The 14,630-nt window shown below is 44.5% G+C and overlaps 4 protein-coding genes across 4 annotated transcripts; 2 read left to right on the top strand and 2 right to left on the bottom strand.

Moving 5' to 3' along the window:
- Window positions 1-2,281: 2,281 nt before the first annotated feature.
- Window positions 2,282-3,605, bottom strand: LHYA1_G007940 (uncharacterized protein; the record flags this gene model as incomplete). Its single annotated transcript, XM_031152863.1, has 4 exons — window positions 2,282-2,608; window positions 2,756-3,191; window positions 3,249-3,384; window positions 3,512-3,605. The coding sequence occupies 4 exons, from the start codon at window positions 3,603-3,605 to the stop codon at window positions 2,282-2,284; spliced, it is 993 nt and encodes a 330-aa protein (XP_031002047.1).
- Window positions 3,606-5,017: 1,412 nt separating this feature from the next.
- On the top strand, window positions 5,018-6,824 carry LHYA1_G007939 (uncharacterized protein; the record flags this gene model as incomplete). The annotated part of the gene is made up of 9 exons (XM_031152862.1): window positions 5,018-5,284; window positions 5,343-5,489; window positions 5,554-5,723; window positions 5,771-5,808; window positions 5,863-5,999; window positions 6,065-6,101; window positions 6,154-6,197; window positions 6,246-6,336; window positions 6,409-6,824. The coding sequence occupies 9 exons, from the start codon at window positions 5,018-5,020 to the stop codon at window positions 6,822-6,824; spliced, it is 1,347 nt and encodes a 448-aa protein (XP_031002044.1).
- A 3,545-nt stretch (window positions 6,825-10,369) lies between these two features.
- LHYA1_G007938 (uncharacterized protein) lies at window positions 10,370-11,089 on the top strand (the record flags this gene model as incomplete). The annotated part of the gene is made up of 2 exons (XM_031152861.1): window positions 10,370-10,852; window positions 10,910-11,089. 2 exons carry the CDS (start codon window positions 10,370-10,372, stop codon window positions 11,087-11,089), a joined length of 663 nt encoding a protein of 220 aa, XP_031002045.1.
- Window positions 11,090-12,043: 954 nt separating this feature from the next.
- Window positions 12,044-13,874, bottom strand: hpm1 (Cytochrome P450 monooxygenase; the record flags this gene model as incomplete). The annotated part of the gene is made up of 6 exons (XM_031152860.1): window positions 12,044-12,155; window positions 12,225-12,785; window positions 12,830-13,023; window positions 13,098-13,308; window positions 13,359-13,696; window positions 13,803-13,874. 6 exons carry the CDS (start codon window positions 13,872-13,874, stop codon window positions 12,044-12,046), a joined length of 1,488 nt encoding a protein of 495 aa, XP_031002043.1.
- Window positions 13,875-14,630: the final 756 nt, after the last annotated feature.

Raw genomic sequence — 14,630 nt, 5'->3', positions numbered from 1 at the left:
ACGCCCAGGTGATATCTGTGACAGTCAAGATCTCAGTGACGAGAGCTTGATGAGGGTCATGAGTGATGACGAGTTCGTGTACAGCTCAACCTACAACTCCCTGTTCACAGCACACAACCGTGATGTCTTCGAGTCCCTAAAGGGGAAAATTCGTTATACCCTGCCAACTTTGCGTTTCGTCAAGGAAACTTACGACAACATTTTGCGCCACTTCAAGCACCCTTCGAAGTGGTCTGTAATACCATCCAATCCAGATTGAATGATGAGGACATCTTTCTAAAGCAGATGATGCTAGAGTTGTATTTCAGACATCCTCTAGCAACAAAGAGCGATGCTTTGTCCAAGGACTCGAAGAATCGATTGCCATTCCGCGACAAGTTAACCCAGAAATTGGAAGATGCCTACGAAAACGTAGTTTTGGATATTTCGACCATTTTTAGCGCTCAGGTACTTTTGGATATTCGTCGAACGCTTGGTTCTCGTACTCTCGGAGCATTTGAGGAGCTTCGCAGGAGAGGGGCAATAGCTGAATCGGCTGTGGGAATCAAGTACAATAAGGTCGAAGGAAGGAATTTATCGAAGTCGGACATGATTACAGACACTGGAACGTTAAAGCGAGACTGGGTTGACAATAATCTACTTGGTATAGCTTTCGACTTCATTACTACAGTCAAATTTGTGATTGGGGATAATCCATTCATCGCCTTGAAAGGATATGCAATGAGTAAAGGAGATGAACTTAGTAAATCAGAAGCTGCGAGCCACCAGAGCTTCACCGAAAACATCGATATCCACCCCTCGCTTGATCCTGCGTTCTGGTTCAATCAACAACCGATTTATTGCGGAATGGAGTCATGGAAGCTAGCGGTCGAACAGGAAAAGCTCGGTGTCAAGTTGGTCAACCTCTCCACTGCGCTTCTTGCAGCTGGGTATCTATATCATGCTTGTGCGCGGTTGGATCTCATTGATGCAGGTTGGGTAGAAATGGAAGTGGCTCTGGAAATCCACAAGGATCAGTTATTCAAGGGAGAGTTCCCACTCAAGATCGAGAGTATGCTCACGAGATTCAAGTTGAATATTGGGTTCAAAGCCCAGGACTTCGCGAAAAACAAAAGAAGAAAGGAATTCCAGGGCATCTCGACTCCTTCCCAGAAAGAAGATCATTTCATGAGGCTATCGCAGGAATCCCAGCACGTCGCGCGATACCTGGAGGGGAAAGACACGGCAGAGATCTTGATCAAGAACTTGTGTCCACAGCCGAAAAACAGATCTGGTATTCAGGAGGAACCACGCTCGAATATTGAGATGTTGACCCAGCTACGAGAAAAGCTTCCGGCCATCATACAAAGAATGAATGTCGATCTCATCACGATCAATCGAAAGTCCCGCCGACTACTAATGCAAATCAGCGAACGCTACAAGTCGGAGCTGGGAATCGAGATCAAAAACACCGATATCACTCCTCGCATGTTTGTCGTCATGGTTATGGATACTCTGAACCAAGCCAGCCAAGTCTCAAAGCGCTCCCGTCAGTCTAAGGGAGAGAAATTGTCAGTCAAAGAAATGTATGGTCCGCGACTCACCCTTGCAGCCGAGGTTATTACGGAGATGTTGCCAGAGTTGAATTGGGAGGAGCAGGTCCAGCCACTCCCCGCCGTGTCTGCTTCTGCGCAGCGTACAATACATAAATTGTTTGGAAATAAATAGATTCAGATGGTTATGCTGTACGTTTTCAAGGATATTGAAGTGTTGGTATACCCTATTAGAGTTGGGTATAGAATAGCATATTTCTCATTGGAAAAAATGTGCTTTTACTGTTTATCACTGCGAGTACTGAATGTAGCTTTGTTTGTGATGTCGATTGCGTTGCAGGGACAGCCATTTAGATGGTGGGGTTGGAAAGCTACGATACAATGTTGATGAATGCTAGACGGCTTTGGTCCTCAAACCATAAATTAGCAAATCAAGGCTCCTGTCATGGTTTGTTAGAGCATCAATATAAGGGCTTTATTGACTAAGGTAATTACGCAAAAGCTTTAGAAGCATAGAAGTAGGAAGTTGGGGATAACCTCAAAAGCACGAGCTACTTCACAAGCGAGTCAGATCCATAACGTGATAGCTCCTCCTCTCTATAGGTTTAGATCAAGCCTCTGGTATGGTTTCAGATTGCTCCTTAAGCATGTCCGCGGCCTTTGTAATACTTATATCCAAAACCATAAGCTTTCAGTCACCTTCTACTCGGTCCACCCCGACCTGTCTTGAGGCCAATCCCCAAATATCTTCACAGCTCATCATGCCAACCGTCACTATCATAAATTTGCTCCGCAATATCAATGACTGGCGGATTTAACCTATATTCCCTTGCTCTTCTCGCCGCCCCTACAGCACCCACCCATCCCGGCTTGATATCATCCAGAAACCGATCGGAAAACTCCGGGACGGCTTTTATAATTGCCTCGCGCACTTTTTTGAATTCCGAAGCCGGTGCATCGCCGCTGAAGATGATGCGTTTGAAATCTGTAAGCTGGACGGGAGCGCTGGAGGGTATGGAAAGTTCTTCGTTGATCAGGGCTTTGGTGCGGAGGCTTAGATATTCAAGTCTCTTTGGCTGTGATGATTGATTAGCTGGTTGTTTCCTTGGAGATTGGATAATTCTGCCAGGGGATAATATAGCAATGTAGTTGAAAAAGCATGATGCGTCGCGCGCTTGCTGAACACCGTTGGGGTTTCAATGATAGAAAAGGAATGTTCTTACAGAAGCAACTTGTTTCGGCCCACCAAAATCAACTATTCGAAAATGCCTTTCGATGTTAGTAGTTCTTTCCGTAATGGCAGTAATTGACGCCTTGAGCACACTATTTTGATAGTCGAAATGTAATAGGAGATTCTCTTCGTCGTCAATATCCGTTCCCGCAGGATAGCCAAGTGCTTCCGCGGTATTGAGCCCGTATGCTTGTCGGATGCTATGGAGATAAGGCCAGACTTGCGTGCCGTCGTTCATGCCAGGTAGTATTTCTATGGCGATGTCTAATAGGTTACGGAGATATCCGTAGTCTACAATGTACGCCGGGTAGGTGATACCTAGTATTTCCACCTTGCGGTTGAGTTTGGTCTCGGTTGCTTGCTGAATGGAGGATAACACTACGGTTAGGAGTGTATCTACTTCGGGTTTCGTGTATTCTCGGTTCTCACTGTGCCTTGGTCAGTAGACAGGGTGTGGGAAGGGTATATATTGAACAGTTACATACTTCACATCGCGGTTGATTTGAAGAAGAGAACGAGAAAAGTCCTTCCAACCTTGTGTCGTTTCGACACTAGCCGTAGTTACGAAATCATCATTGTCCGTGATATATGCCGATGTTCTTGATAAAACGTTAGTAAAAGCTGGTATTTCTTATCTGAAACTATGCTGGAAGACTGACATATAGTCTGTGCCAAGGCTAATGCCAATTGCTAACAGGCACATAAGTTACTGACTATCATAAATACCGATCGAGAGGATATAACTTACGATAACCTTCACTCGAGGAGGCTCCAGCTGATGGAATAATGAGGTTCAACGTAGCTAGAACGCCTGTGAGAATGTACGTAGAGCGCCAATACATCGTGACGAAAATTGGCAATTGGTTAGACCTAAAAAAGGAATACGAAGCTACTCGACTATCTAATATTTATTGAGTGAAGAAACAAGCTCTCTAAAGGGGGAGAGATAAGCAAGTGACATTCAGGCGCAGCTATTAGCAGTTGCGGAACGCTGCGGGTTAAATCATTGCGGCAGACATGTGGGGGCTGAGTGCGAAAGAGTACGAGTAGTCGGTCTTCCTTCTTAGCTCCCTTTAGTCACAGTTGGCGCAAGCGAATATCTCGTGCAAGCGAATGTCCCAGGTCACGATTTATACTAGGACCGACTATTGGTAGAATTGCAGGCCTTGCAGTTTTTTTGTTTCAACTAATAATAGAGCATTCGCAACAGGGGTTAATAGCACCCAGAACACCCTCTGAGCCCCCTGTTGGTTGGTTTGTTGGTCACATCAATTAAACATTACCAGGCCTGCCTGAGCCTCCTGTTTCTTCTATGTGGCACAGGTAGTTTATATGGCCTATTGGTATACCAATCTGTTAAAAATTCTAAAGGCTCGTCTATAAGTGCTTTATGTTTCGATCTTATTTTAAACAGATTTGATACTACTCCCTACCTCCTATTCACGAAGATAATGACTTTCTCGCGCAGGGCCTATCGCTTGAAAGCGCAGTCAAACAGGACATTCCCGGTTCGGTATTCATACATATTGCATCTTTCAGACCTACCCTATAAGCCTCACCTCTCAGCTTAATCCGATTCGCTGCTCCGTCTAATCCTATCATCTAGCCACGATCTTCATCTCTTCCTGCATACAGTGGGGTGTCAAAAGTTTAAACCCCCCCCCCCAACATGCTAGTGCCCGCTAGCTCATATATGTTCAGGGCATTTTAAAGCGCACTTTGAATCATAATACCCCGAAAGTACGTGTTTAACAGCACGCTAGCGGGCGCTAGCAGGGGGGGTTTCAAACTTTCGACACTCCACTAACCTTAATTTTAAGTACTCGCCGCATAACTGCAGTAAACTACAACAACTACAAGCAAAATAGAAAATTCCCTCATTTCCAGGAGGGTCATCCTTTTCCTCCCATCCTACTAACCCCTACTAGACTTTACAATCATGCCCAAATTATGATTCAGGATCATCATGAGGAATGCGGAGGACTTGGCATTATTACTTCGCCGTAGAAACCGTCCTTCTCTCACCTTCACAGTCAATTGCTAAGGCAGCGCCCCGTACAGGAACGAAATTAAGGCTATCGAGATCAGATTCGAGATGCAGGAAGTTAAAAGATTGTGGCGAGGCTGGTGTCTGAGAAAATGTACAAGTAGTTAGCATCGAAGTGTGAAATTTCAATTTGAACCCTCTCTTTACATCCAATAACATTTCTATTGACTGTGACAAAAGGTTTGCATTCTTCAAAAGCCTATCAAAATGTTTCACGAAAAGCTAGTCACGTTAGTAGCTCTTCTTCAATCTTCTGTGGTTCGATCCGCAATACTACCTTCCGAGTATCTCGATGCTAGAGACGATGATTCCTTCAACAATACCCTCGACGGTAGAGATGACACTCATCCTCTGAATCCTAGCGAGAGAGGTATGCTCGATGATCTTAACAATGCCTACGAGGGAATTTGGTGGGATAAGTCGTATCCCGGAGGAGCAGCGCCAAGAGGAGACCCGAAAGATGGTGGATGCGATGTAAGTTGGTACTATATATCTCTACATACAACAGCTTATTGAACCCTTACTCTTGCAGGTTGCGAGTTTTAATATCATTAGGGAAGCTACACGGAACGCAGTAAGGCTTGCTGGATATCAAGGAAGTGATCTACTCAAGGAAGACAGATCTTTCAACAAATTCTTTGTTCGAAATAGCATAGCCCCGTCAGGTGGGCGATGGACAGTAAGTAACAAGTGCTTATTCCGTTCTCCATGCTCCTCTATAGAGATGCTTATAAATGATTCAGTCCAGCAAGAACGCTCAGAACACTTATGCCTCGATCAATCATAACATGTTGTTGCCTTCGAGGTTTCCACTCGATGGGACTGGTAGACGAAGAAGAGGTCAACGTATCACATATCAATGCAAGGATACCCAGACGTTACCCTCGAATACTAAGGGATGCGCAGGTCCTGCGTAAGTATTTCCACTTATTTTTTGATATATCGGGCTGACGAACGAAGTGCTGCATATACGGTGAATACAGATTTTAGCCCCGAGGGTAAGTTAGTTTGAAAATTATTTCCTCGGAGACGTCTAATATAACTTTTTGCAGGATGGACAGTCGTATTTTGCGATAAATTCTTCCAGATTGGGACATATCTAAATGAACTTCTCGCTGGTCCAAAAATATCTGAAGCTAGTCTTAGCGGCCTTAAGTATGTTTCATATGAGCAAATAATCCTTCACGAAGTAAGTACAATCCCCATCTACGAACCTTGTTACATGAAAGCGAAGCTAATTAATGTTCAAACTAGTGGTTGCATAACGACATAATGGGCTACAGTGAACATCGTAAGTTATAGATGTTTCTATATTAAAAGCATATGCTAATTCCCAATCTCAGTTACGGATATCGTAGATCAAATCGATGATGATAGCCCAAAACGTGTACGTTACCTTATACAGTTTTCTCCCACATTAGACTAATTGCAATAGAGAGTCTACGGTATGAGTGAAGCGCGAGACTATGCGTGGAAATTCATGACGGGTAATAAAATGAACATTAATCCAAAGATCGTTGCTAATGGTACGTGCTTAAACTTCCCCTTAGACCACCTGCTATTTGATTTTATGAATACAGGCACTGATCATAATATAGTGGAGAACTATGTCTGGTACTTTGTCGACAAAATGTACGGAAGTCAATGGGGATGGACAGGCACGGGCAATGCCTATCCAGGAAGACCACTCGGACGTGACCTCAACCTCATTGTCAGACAAGACGATGTACAAGCAGATACTCTCGATCTTGGAGACGAAGAAACAGATCCAGCAACTTTGCCGACCCCGAGCTGGCCTTCAAACTGCCATGGAGCTCTAGTACTTGATACTTCGGATGCTAGTGCGCTGGTTTGCGATTATGTCGACCCGCCAAATGAAGACTCGAGCACTCCTACATCAACTTCTAGCGCATCAGCAGTCGTTACATTGCCAGCGGACCCAAAAAATTGCAATTGCAATGAAGACGGATGTACACCAGAATCGCCTGCATGTTGTGCCAATGGTACTTGCTAGGTTTCGCTGGACTAGAAAACTGCTTAATTTTTTCCTTTCCTGTTCTGCTATATGCACTTTGCTATCTACCATATATTGGAGTTGTACATTTTGTGTGTAAATTGTATATAAGCGTTAAATTTAGTAAAGCTGGGACTTGCTTTATTCAAGTTCTGCGAGTCGTTTACTACTTTCCAAAAATGTAGCTTAGTTTGCAGTGAAGCCATCATAATCAGTGATTTCGTGGATCTTGAAGATACTATACTTTAAACATATTAGCACACCGTAATTCACCCCAATTTTCCATTCAAATATTCATATTTGACCGCCGAGGGTTTCCCGCCGCCTTAGTCCAACAAAAGTCACGTCTCGTTAAGTTTCGTTTATATGTCTTCTACCGTTCAATTGTTTCTTTACCTTCAACCTTCAACTCAATAGCAAAACCCTCAATCTCCATCATCCGACTCGATTATGTTCAACCTCAAACGTATCTTCTCGGCCCGAAAGCATGACGATACACCTTTAGACACCGACTCTCGCCGTCGACCATCCGCCACGTTCTCTGTCAAGACCGCCCCCATCAACCTCACCCTAAAAAACCCTCCCACTATCTTTCGCAGCCCCTCCGCAAAGAGATATCACCTTCCCCAACTCCCAAGACATGATACAATCAGGCTTTTCGACACCGATATCGACTCGTCGCGTTCCGATGGGCGCCAAGAATCGAGACCCTCAAGCCTAAAACCAAGGAGGATCTCCTACTCCTCACTCCCCCCTCCACCCCAAATCCAAATTCCCCCAAAACCCCTCTTGCTCCAAACCTGGGACCCGCGTGCACCCCTCGCAAACGCCTCCCTACATTCCCCCGCCAAAGCCCTCCTAAAACAACTCTACCGCTCCAAACTCAGATTCAACTTCGCCTTCAAGGAAGGCATGGAACATAAAGACTATGACTGGATCTGGGTTTCAGAGGAAGAGTTGGAGAGGAAGGTGCTTGCGGATATTGTGTGGGTGAGAGAACGATATATGCAAGCTGGACAGGCGGAGCCTTCAGACGCGGATTTGGTGAGGTGGTACGAGGGGGATAAGAAACTGATGCCAAGGATCATGGTTACGGGGGCTACACTGTAGAAGAGCAGTCCGCGGGTGGGTGTGAATGGGAGATCCGTATAAGGGCTGAGTCTTGGGTGCCGAACTCAAGGGAGAGGAAGGATCGGGAGGATTGGGAGGGAATCAAATGAGTGGTAGTCCTCCAGAAAGGATAAGAAACGTTCTTGCTGTAAGGAGACGTGCTGGCATAATAGATAGCATGAGGCTAGCTTCTCCCATGAGCTTTGGAATAGCGGGCTTTGATACTAAAACTAGCGGCATGGTATAGATGGAATCTTGAGACAGCAAAGTCTTGCATCCACCCCATCAGCATTAGATATCTCAGAAGCAAAGATAATCACAAACACACAAAGATAGACTAATGCATTTCCTTCACGTGAATTCTGGGTGTTTGAGCATGCGGCTAAGAGTACTGAGTTAAAGCTTAGTAATGTGGAAGGAGCAGCGAATACCGTCATAAGCCCAGGACGGATAACTTCTATATCAATGGCCATCATTTCAGCATTATCCAACCAATTAAGATGCGTTAATAAATCCATCATTACCTATCAAAGCAAGCAAAATGTCCCCAGCTTGCCTCTCAGACAACTCTTTAGCCCGCATATTTTTGACACTGCATTTGAAAAATAGCACATGCAGTATCTGGGCTCTAGTACAAAGAGTATTAGGGCCGCGGGAATAATCGGAGCTGCTACTACTAATAACAAAATGCTGAAGTGAGGCAATGTTGTAGCCAAAAGAGACCGGTGCCAATACTTGCCTTCCGACTTTTGAAGTCGGATATAAAATGTCTGTCCTAGTATATTCGCAAACTGGTCGCTAAGTCCTACAAGCAGAAGTCTATTTTAGTTGCGATACTGCCTTATATTGCCTTCTATATCCAAGAAGCAGACAAGAAACTCTATCCTTCTATCTTCCACTCAAATCTACTCTCCCTTTTCCTCTTCCTCTTCCTCTTTATATTGCTCCCATTGCTGCGGATCATACTCTTCAGCATCCGCCTCAGCAGCGGCTTGCGCCTGAAGCGCTAGCATTGACTCCGTATCTTCCATCTCCACATCTTCCTCCTCCGTTTTCACATTCTCTAAACCGGCCTCAGCCTCCCAATCCTCATGAGGCCAATCAATCTCATCAAGCTCCGGTGTCGTTTTAACAGATTCAACGACTTCCGGATCGGCTGACCGTTCCTGGACACCCTCTTCGTAGTCAGTCATTCTTTGAGGGTCGAATCTCTCTTTCGGCATGGGCCCGGTATTGCGTTCACATTTGACGCAAAAGTTGCCCTTTACCTCCTTGAGGCAGCCTTCGCACCATCCCATGTTGACGTGGAGGTATTTGAGCTGTGTAGGTAGTGTTAGATTGGAATATTATGTGTATATGCTTTGAACATGATTTGCGTTCAAGGAATAGTGTTTAGTAGAGTATTGGATGTCAAGAATTAGGAGAGTAGAAAGAAGAAATAACAAGGCTTCTTTTATATTCACGGCGGGAAGCCTTCAAGTCGAAGAGTAACCAGAGCACCGGATATGATTGTCGACGTGGTGTTATTAGATGTTCCATGCAAACAGTCATATCGAATATTGGCGGGAGACAGGAGGTACGAAATGAAGTAGATGGAGCTTGAATCATGCCAAGATAACCCTCTGAATCGAAGTCCTGGCTTGTTCTAAATAAGTGTATAATGCATTATTAAGGGTTATTCAAAGGTTTTTATAAATGGTAGCTTATGATTCTTCTTCCTATTTGCTGCTTATAATCCTGAATATCATACACTTCATCGAGCCGGACCACGACCAAGATAATGAAATCCACTTTTCTATTTTCCGATCATAAGGTTCGACTTTTAGGACGTTTAAAGATATAGATAAAAGCGCTTGCAAGGTTAGCGTATCACAGGGTGAAATGGAGCGTGTATTGCTGCGTCTAAACTTCTCGAGGCTGAAAGAATAGGGGGTGGTGCCAAGGCTAGGCATGTGATTGACCTATCATCTTCTCACAGAAAGTAAATGGTTCTCACAGTAGGACTAGACGTGGAAGAAGACTTGATATGACAGTCACTATAGAGTTATCTCTATCGTGATACCTAAAGCTATATTGTGGTGGGGACAAAACGAGCTGTCACGTGAAGTGGGGTATGCAGCTAGCACTGCACCATACCTTATAAAATCGGACACTTCGATAAACTTAGTCCAGCACCCATTCTACAACACACTTTTTTATACATATTATTTAATATATGTATTTATACAATGATAAAACCATAAGTCAGATCCTAGCCTAGAGTCCGCGGTTGTGTTGTCCCTCCACATCATTCTTAATATTTTCTGTGACCTAAAGCCTTTAGATAGGTATATTACCTGTCCGAAGCACGACAGGCCTCTCCCTACCATACGCCAGCAGCGGATCATTTCTCCCAGTCAACCCTAGATTTCCTTGGAAATTTTTGAGAGCTCAAGATGACTGAAACGGTCAACAATACCTGGTTACGTCGAAGCTTGACAATCACCTCGGTTGCCCTCCTCAAGCGTTTTCGACCGCGCTCAGGCCGTATTCTCTTCCTCAATTCCAAAATTTGCGTCAAATATGGTACAACGGTACACTTAAGGAAGGGCATAACATATATCGTCATGGAGCGAATCCACGGGATTCCTATCGGTAGGAACTGGGATAGTCGCACAGCAGAGTCAAAAGCAGATCTGCTGTCTCAGCTACGTCAGTGTTTTATCGAGCTTCAAAGAATTCCACATCCGATTCCTGGAATGGTAGCAGCAGCAAACTTGGGAAAGTTATACGAGTATCGCATCTCTTCCGAACCATTCGGGCCGTTTTCGAGTCCAAAAGAATTTCACGTCTTCCTTCGCGACAATATTACGATTTCAAACAATACCCCAGATGAGGTCAAACAATTGATACAGATGCAAGAGGAGAATCAATACACAGTATGATTTTCTCACGGCGATCCATGTAGTTCGAACTTCCCTGTTGTAGGGAACAAGGTCGCGATGATTGACTTCGAATTCAGCGGATTTATGCCCTCCTATTGGGACTATGTCGCAGGGATGAATGTCAACCCATATGACGACTTTTGGAAGTCGGAAATTAGCAAGTTTTTGGATCCACATCCTAAAGAACTTGAAATGAAGGGCTTAAGACGAAAATTCTTTGGAGAGTTCTGATTGAAGATTATTAAACCTTAATACATATAATACAAATCAAGATCCAATCATTTACTCCGTCGTCTCTCTACCCTCCAGGACATCATAAGTAGGAACTTTCATCGTGTCCCAAACTCCTTGCCCGTCAAAATGATGCTGACTTTTCTTCAGCCCAACAAACCAATTAGCCATCTGTTCTAGGTAGTCCCAGTCTAACTGAGCTGTTCCCAAAGACTTTCCATCCGTTTGGAGTGCAAGCACCCCGCGCCTGACCCAGTGTCGGCATCTCCAGTTCGGGGCATCCTGCACTAGCCCCACTCGTGATGAAACCTGCTCTAGCCGGTTGGGATTTTCAAACTTTGCGATAGTGTTGCGGACAAGCAACTGGCCTGTTGGTTGCATCGGGATATCGAGGCCTTGGTACTCCCAGTGATTCCGTCCCGTAGTAGGGTCAAATCGTTCTCTCACGTGGTAGCGCTTTCCTTGGGAACTGCCTGATTCTTCCTTGGGGCCAACAAGTAATGCTCAGTGGTAGCCCGTTCCACCCCTGGCATATAGGGCAATTTAGAGTCTTAGTTTTCCCGAGACCATATCGTATCAAGGAGGAGGATGTAAGGAACGAGCTACTATAATGTTAGCCTAGTTTCAAACAAAGCGCGGACCTTTATTTTCTAGTTTTTCATTTACCTTGTGGTATTAAATCTGTTCTTGTCTGCACGTTTGGACCCATTAGTCACATGTGAGTCCGTTGCTGAACACTTGCTCACACAATACGAGGTCTAAGAATGCCAAAAACGAGCATAAAGGGCCATGCTAAGGTATCAGAATTCAGAGTTCATTGAACCTTCTACGGTACAGAGTGAGTGAAACTCGATTATCTCTCTATCAAGTCTCAATCCATTTATCTCTTATTGCACTGCAAATGACACCAGTTGAGTTTCTGTGAAACAAGTACAAAATTCTTACCGCCACGGTCTATTTGCGAACAGAAGTAAGCTTGACCATAAGTGGTGGTCGGTCAAATGCACCGTGCTGTATCCAGTCTCGACTCTCTTCCTGTAATTCCAAGTTGAATTCCCAAAGCAACCTACAGGAATAACCCATGTTAGTATCACTCTAGTCTACGAGCTATCTACCCAACATTCGAAGCACTTACTTGGAAATAATCAACCGTACCTCCAAGAGCGCCAAGTTCTTGCCAATACAGTTTCGCGGCCCAAACGAAAAAGGTTGGTACCCCTTTCGCTTATCATTCTTGAATTCATCGGGAGGGTTGGCAAGATACCGTTCGGGCAAGAACTCGTTAGGTCGGAAGAAGTTTTCTGCGGAGTGCCCTCCTGCCCATAGATCATAGCTGACGATTGTATTGCGGGGAACGTAAGAGCCGCCAATGAAGCAGCCCGCGGGAGGGACGATGCGGCGCAAGAATCCTGGAATAGGGGGGGAGAGGCGAAGCATTTCTGTGATTGCGGCATTGAGGTAAGGCAGTTGCTTGACATGGTCATTGGTGATATCAGCACTTGTCGAGAAAGTCATACGAATTTCGTAGGTCAGTCGGGTGAACACATCTTGGTTGTGCGACAAGAAGTATACCATTGCGCCTAAGGCTAAAGTAATTGTGTCGGTGGCTCCGATGATTATGTCAATGATTGCCTTGCGAAGTTCTGTGTAGGTCACTCCCGATGGTGTGTTTAGAGTTTCTAGCAAAGGAGTGATCCTTTAAGGTCAGCGCGAAACGTTGCAAGGGAAACGGATACTAACATGTCGGGTTTGGGATTGGATTTTGCCAGTCGTCGGTCAAGTTTTACCTTGGTGCATTCTTCATGGGCATCGGCACCTCTCCTCACGGAAGGGGGGACCATGTATCCTAGTATCTTATGGAAAGGCCAAAGCTTTTGCACAACGCCACCGATAATGAGATTGGCAGCGTACGAGAATGTACTTTTGGCCCATTCCTAAAGTCGATTGTAAGTTGAAAGATCTTGGGCCGCAAATTGGAATATTGTAGTGAGAGATTAAGACGACTTACGCTAGTCTGACCCGTCTCTAAGCTATCGAAAGATTCGCCAAATATAATATCTCCCATGATATCGAAAACAAGGAAAGAGTACCACTCATTGAGTTCAATAGCCTTGCTACTTCTCTCACGAAGACAGAAAATAAACTGGTCAATGTATTTGATAACAGTAGGCTCCTGCTGTCGCATTGCAGGTTCCGTAAAGCCGCTTCCAAAGTTTTTTCTTCTCGAATCAGACTATATACTTGTTGCAAAGCTTAGGAGTTCACATACCGTTTGCGGCTATGATGTAAATCATCACCTTCGAGAACCAAACCTGGAATGGCTAGGCTATGCTGTGCAAGCTCCTTCCGAAATTCTGGCTTTCCCGGAGGCTTCAGGTAGATGTCAGACCATGAAGACTCGGTGATGAGAGTTATTTCTCCAGGCGCGACGCGAACAACCAGACCATATTGTTCGTGGAGTTCATGTATTCGAAAGTGGAGGCGTCCGATTGCGAGGTTGTAGAAATAGGGAAGACGGGTTATTGCCCAGAGGCGAGGACCAGGGATGTTTGCAAGCGGGTGGAGCGTAACTCTGTATACAGCCGTCGCTAGAAATGTAGTAACGGTCTGGCATAAACTATTAGCAGGCCTAAAAGCTGGATATTGAAAGTGAAATTCTAGGTATGGATACTGAAATCTCAGGGCGTAAGACGGGAACAAATGTACCACGTACCAAGCCCAGGAAAGTTTTAAGGAAACCAATTGCAGCTAGAGTGCTGATGATGAGTTGGATAACTGTCGCCATAATTGATCCTGGTCCAGCAATATTCTAGTACAGACAGGTGTTGTTATGTTTTAACGTGGTCCTTAAAAGTGTTTAAAGAAAAGAAAGAATTTTACCATTAGAGTACAAAATATTTGTAAGTAAAAGCGTAGTCAATTCGGGAGATCTCAGCCCCATTACACCAATTCAGTCTTTTACATAGTGAATGCCAGAGCAAAAGTGAACACCACACCAAGATGTGAATGCCACAGTGTAGTGAGCTCGTCCCAGAATGGCAAGGTGTCCATGGATAGTCAAAAAGCTGATGTCATTCTCATGCACTCAAGTAATAGAAAGACAGGTTGAAGTTATTAAATTTTATAGCTAGGAGCGCTTCACACCGCTAACCGCTATTCAATCTCGCATAAACTTACCTAGGTACTTTAGGTATGTATAACTTGCTTTCAAATATAAGATGGCCTCTGGGAAAATGAAACTTCTTGGTTTTCTTTAGTCTCGTCCTCTCAATCAATACTATGCGGGAGTCGGAGCTGAAAGCAATTGATAGATTCACTTTCAAATCCTTTAAGGGCAAGCTTAGGGTGGATTTTATCGCTGTGATTCTGTGAATACAAAAATTGAATAATATACCCCTACCTCTGCACTACCTCTGATAGTTCTACAAGAGCCAAACTCTCTATGCTTACATACATAAACTAGGATCGCGTAAAGCAAATTGAAATGAAGACCCAAGGTATCCCTATACTTAGAGATTCCGTTCGTTATTACTTTATCCCC

This window comes from Lachnellula hyalina (assembly GCF_007821495.1).
Source record: "Lachnellula hyalina strain CBS 185.66 chromosome Unknown contig00192, whole genome shotgun sequence".
Taxonomy (NCBI): Eukaryota; Fungi; Ascomycota; class Leotiomycetes; order Helotiales; family Lachnaceae; genus Lachnellula; species Lachnellula hyalina.
The sequence above is the reverse complement of the archived record's forward strand: the minus strand, read 5'-3'. Positions and strand labels throughout refer to the sequence as shown.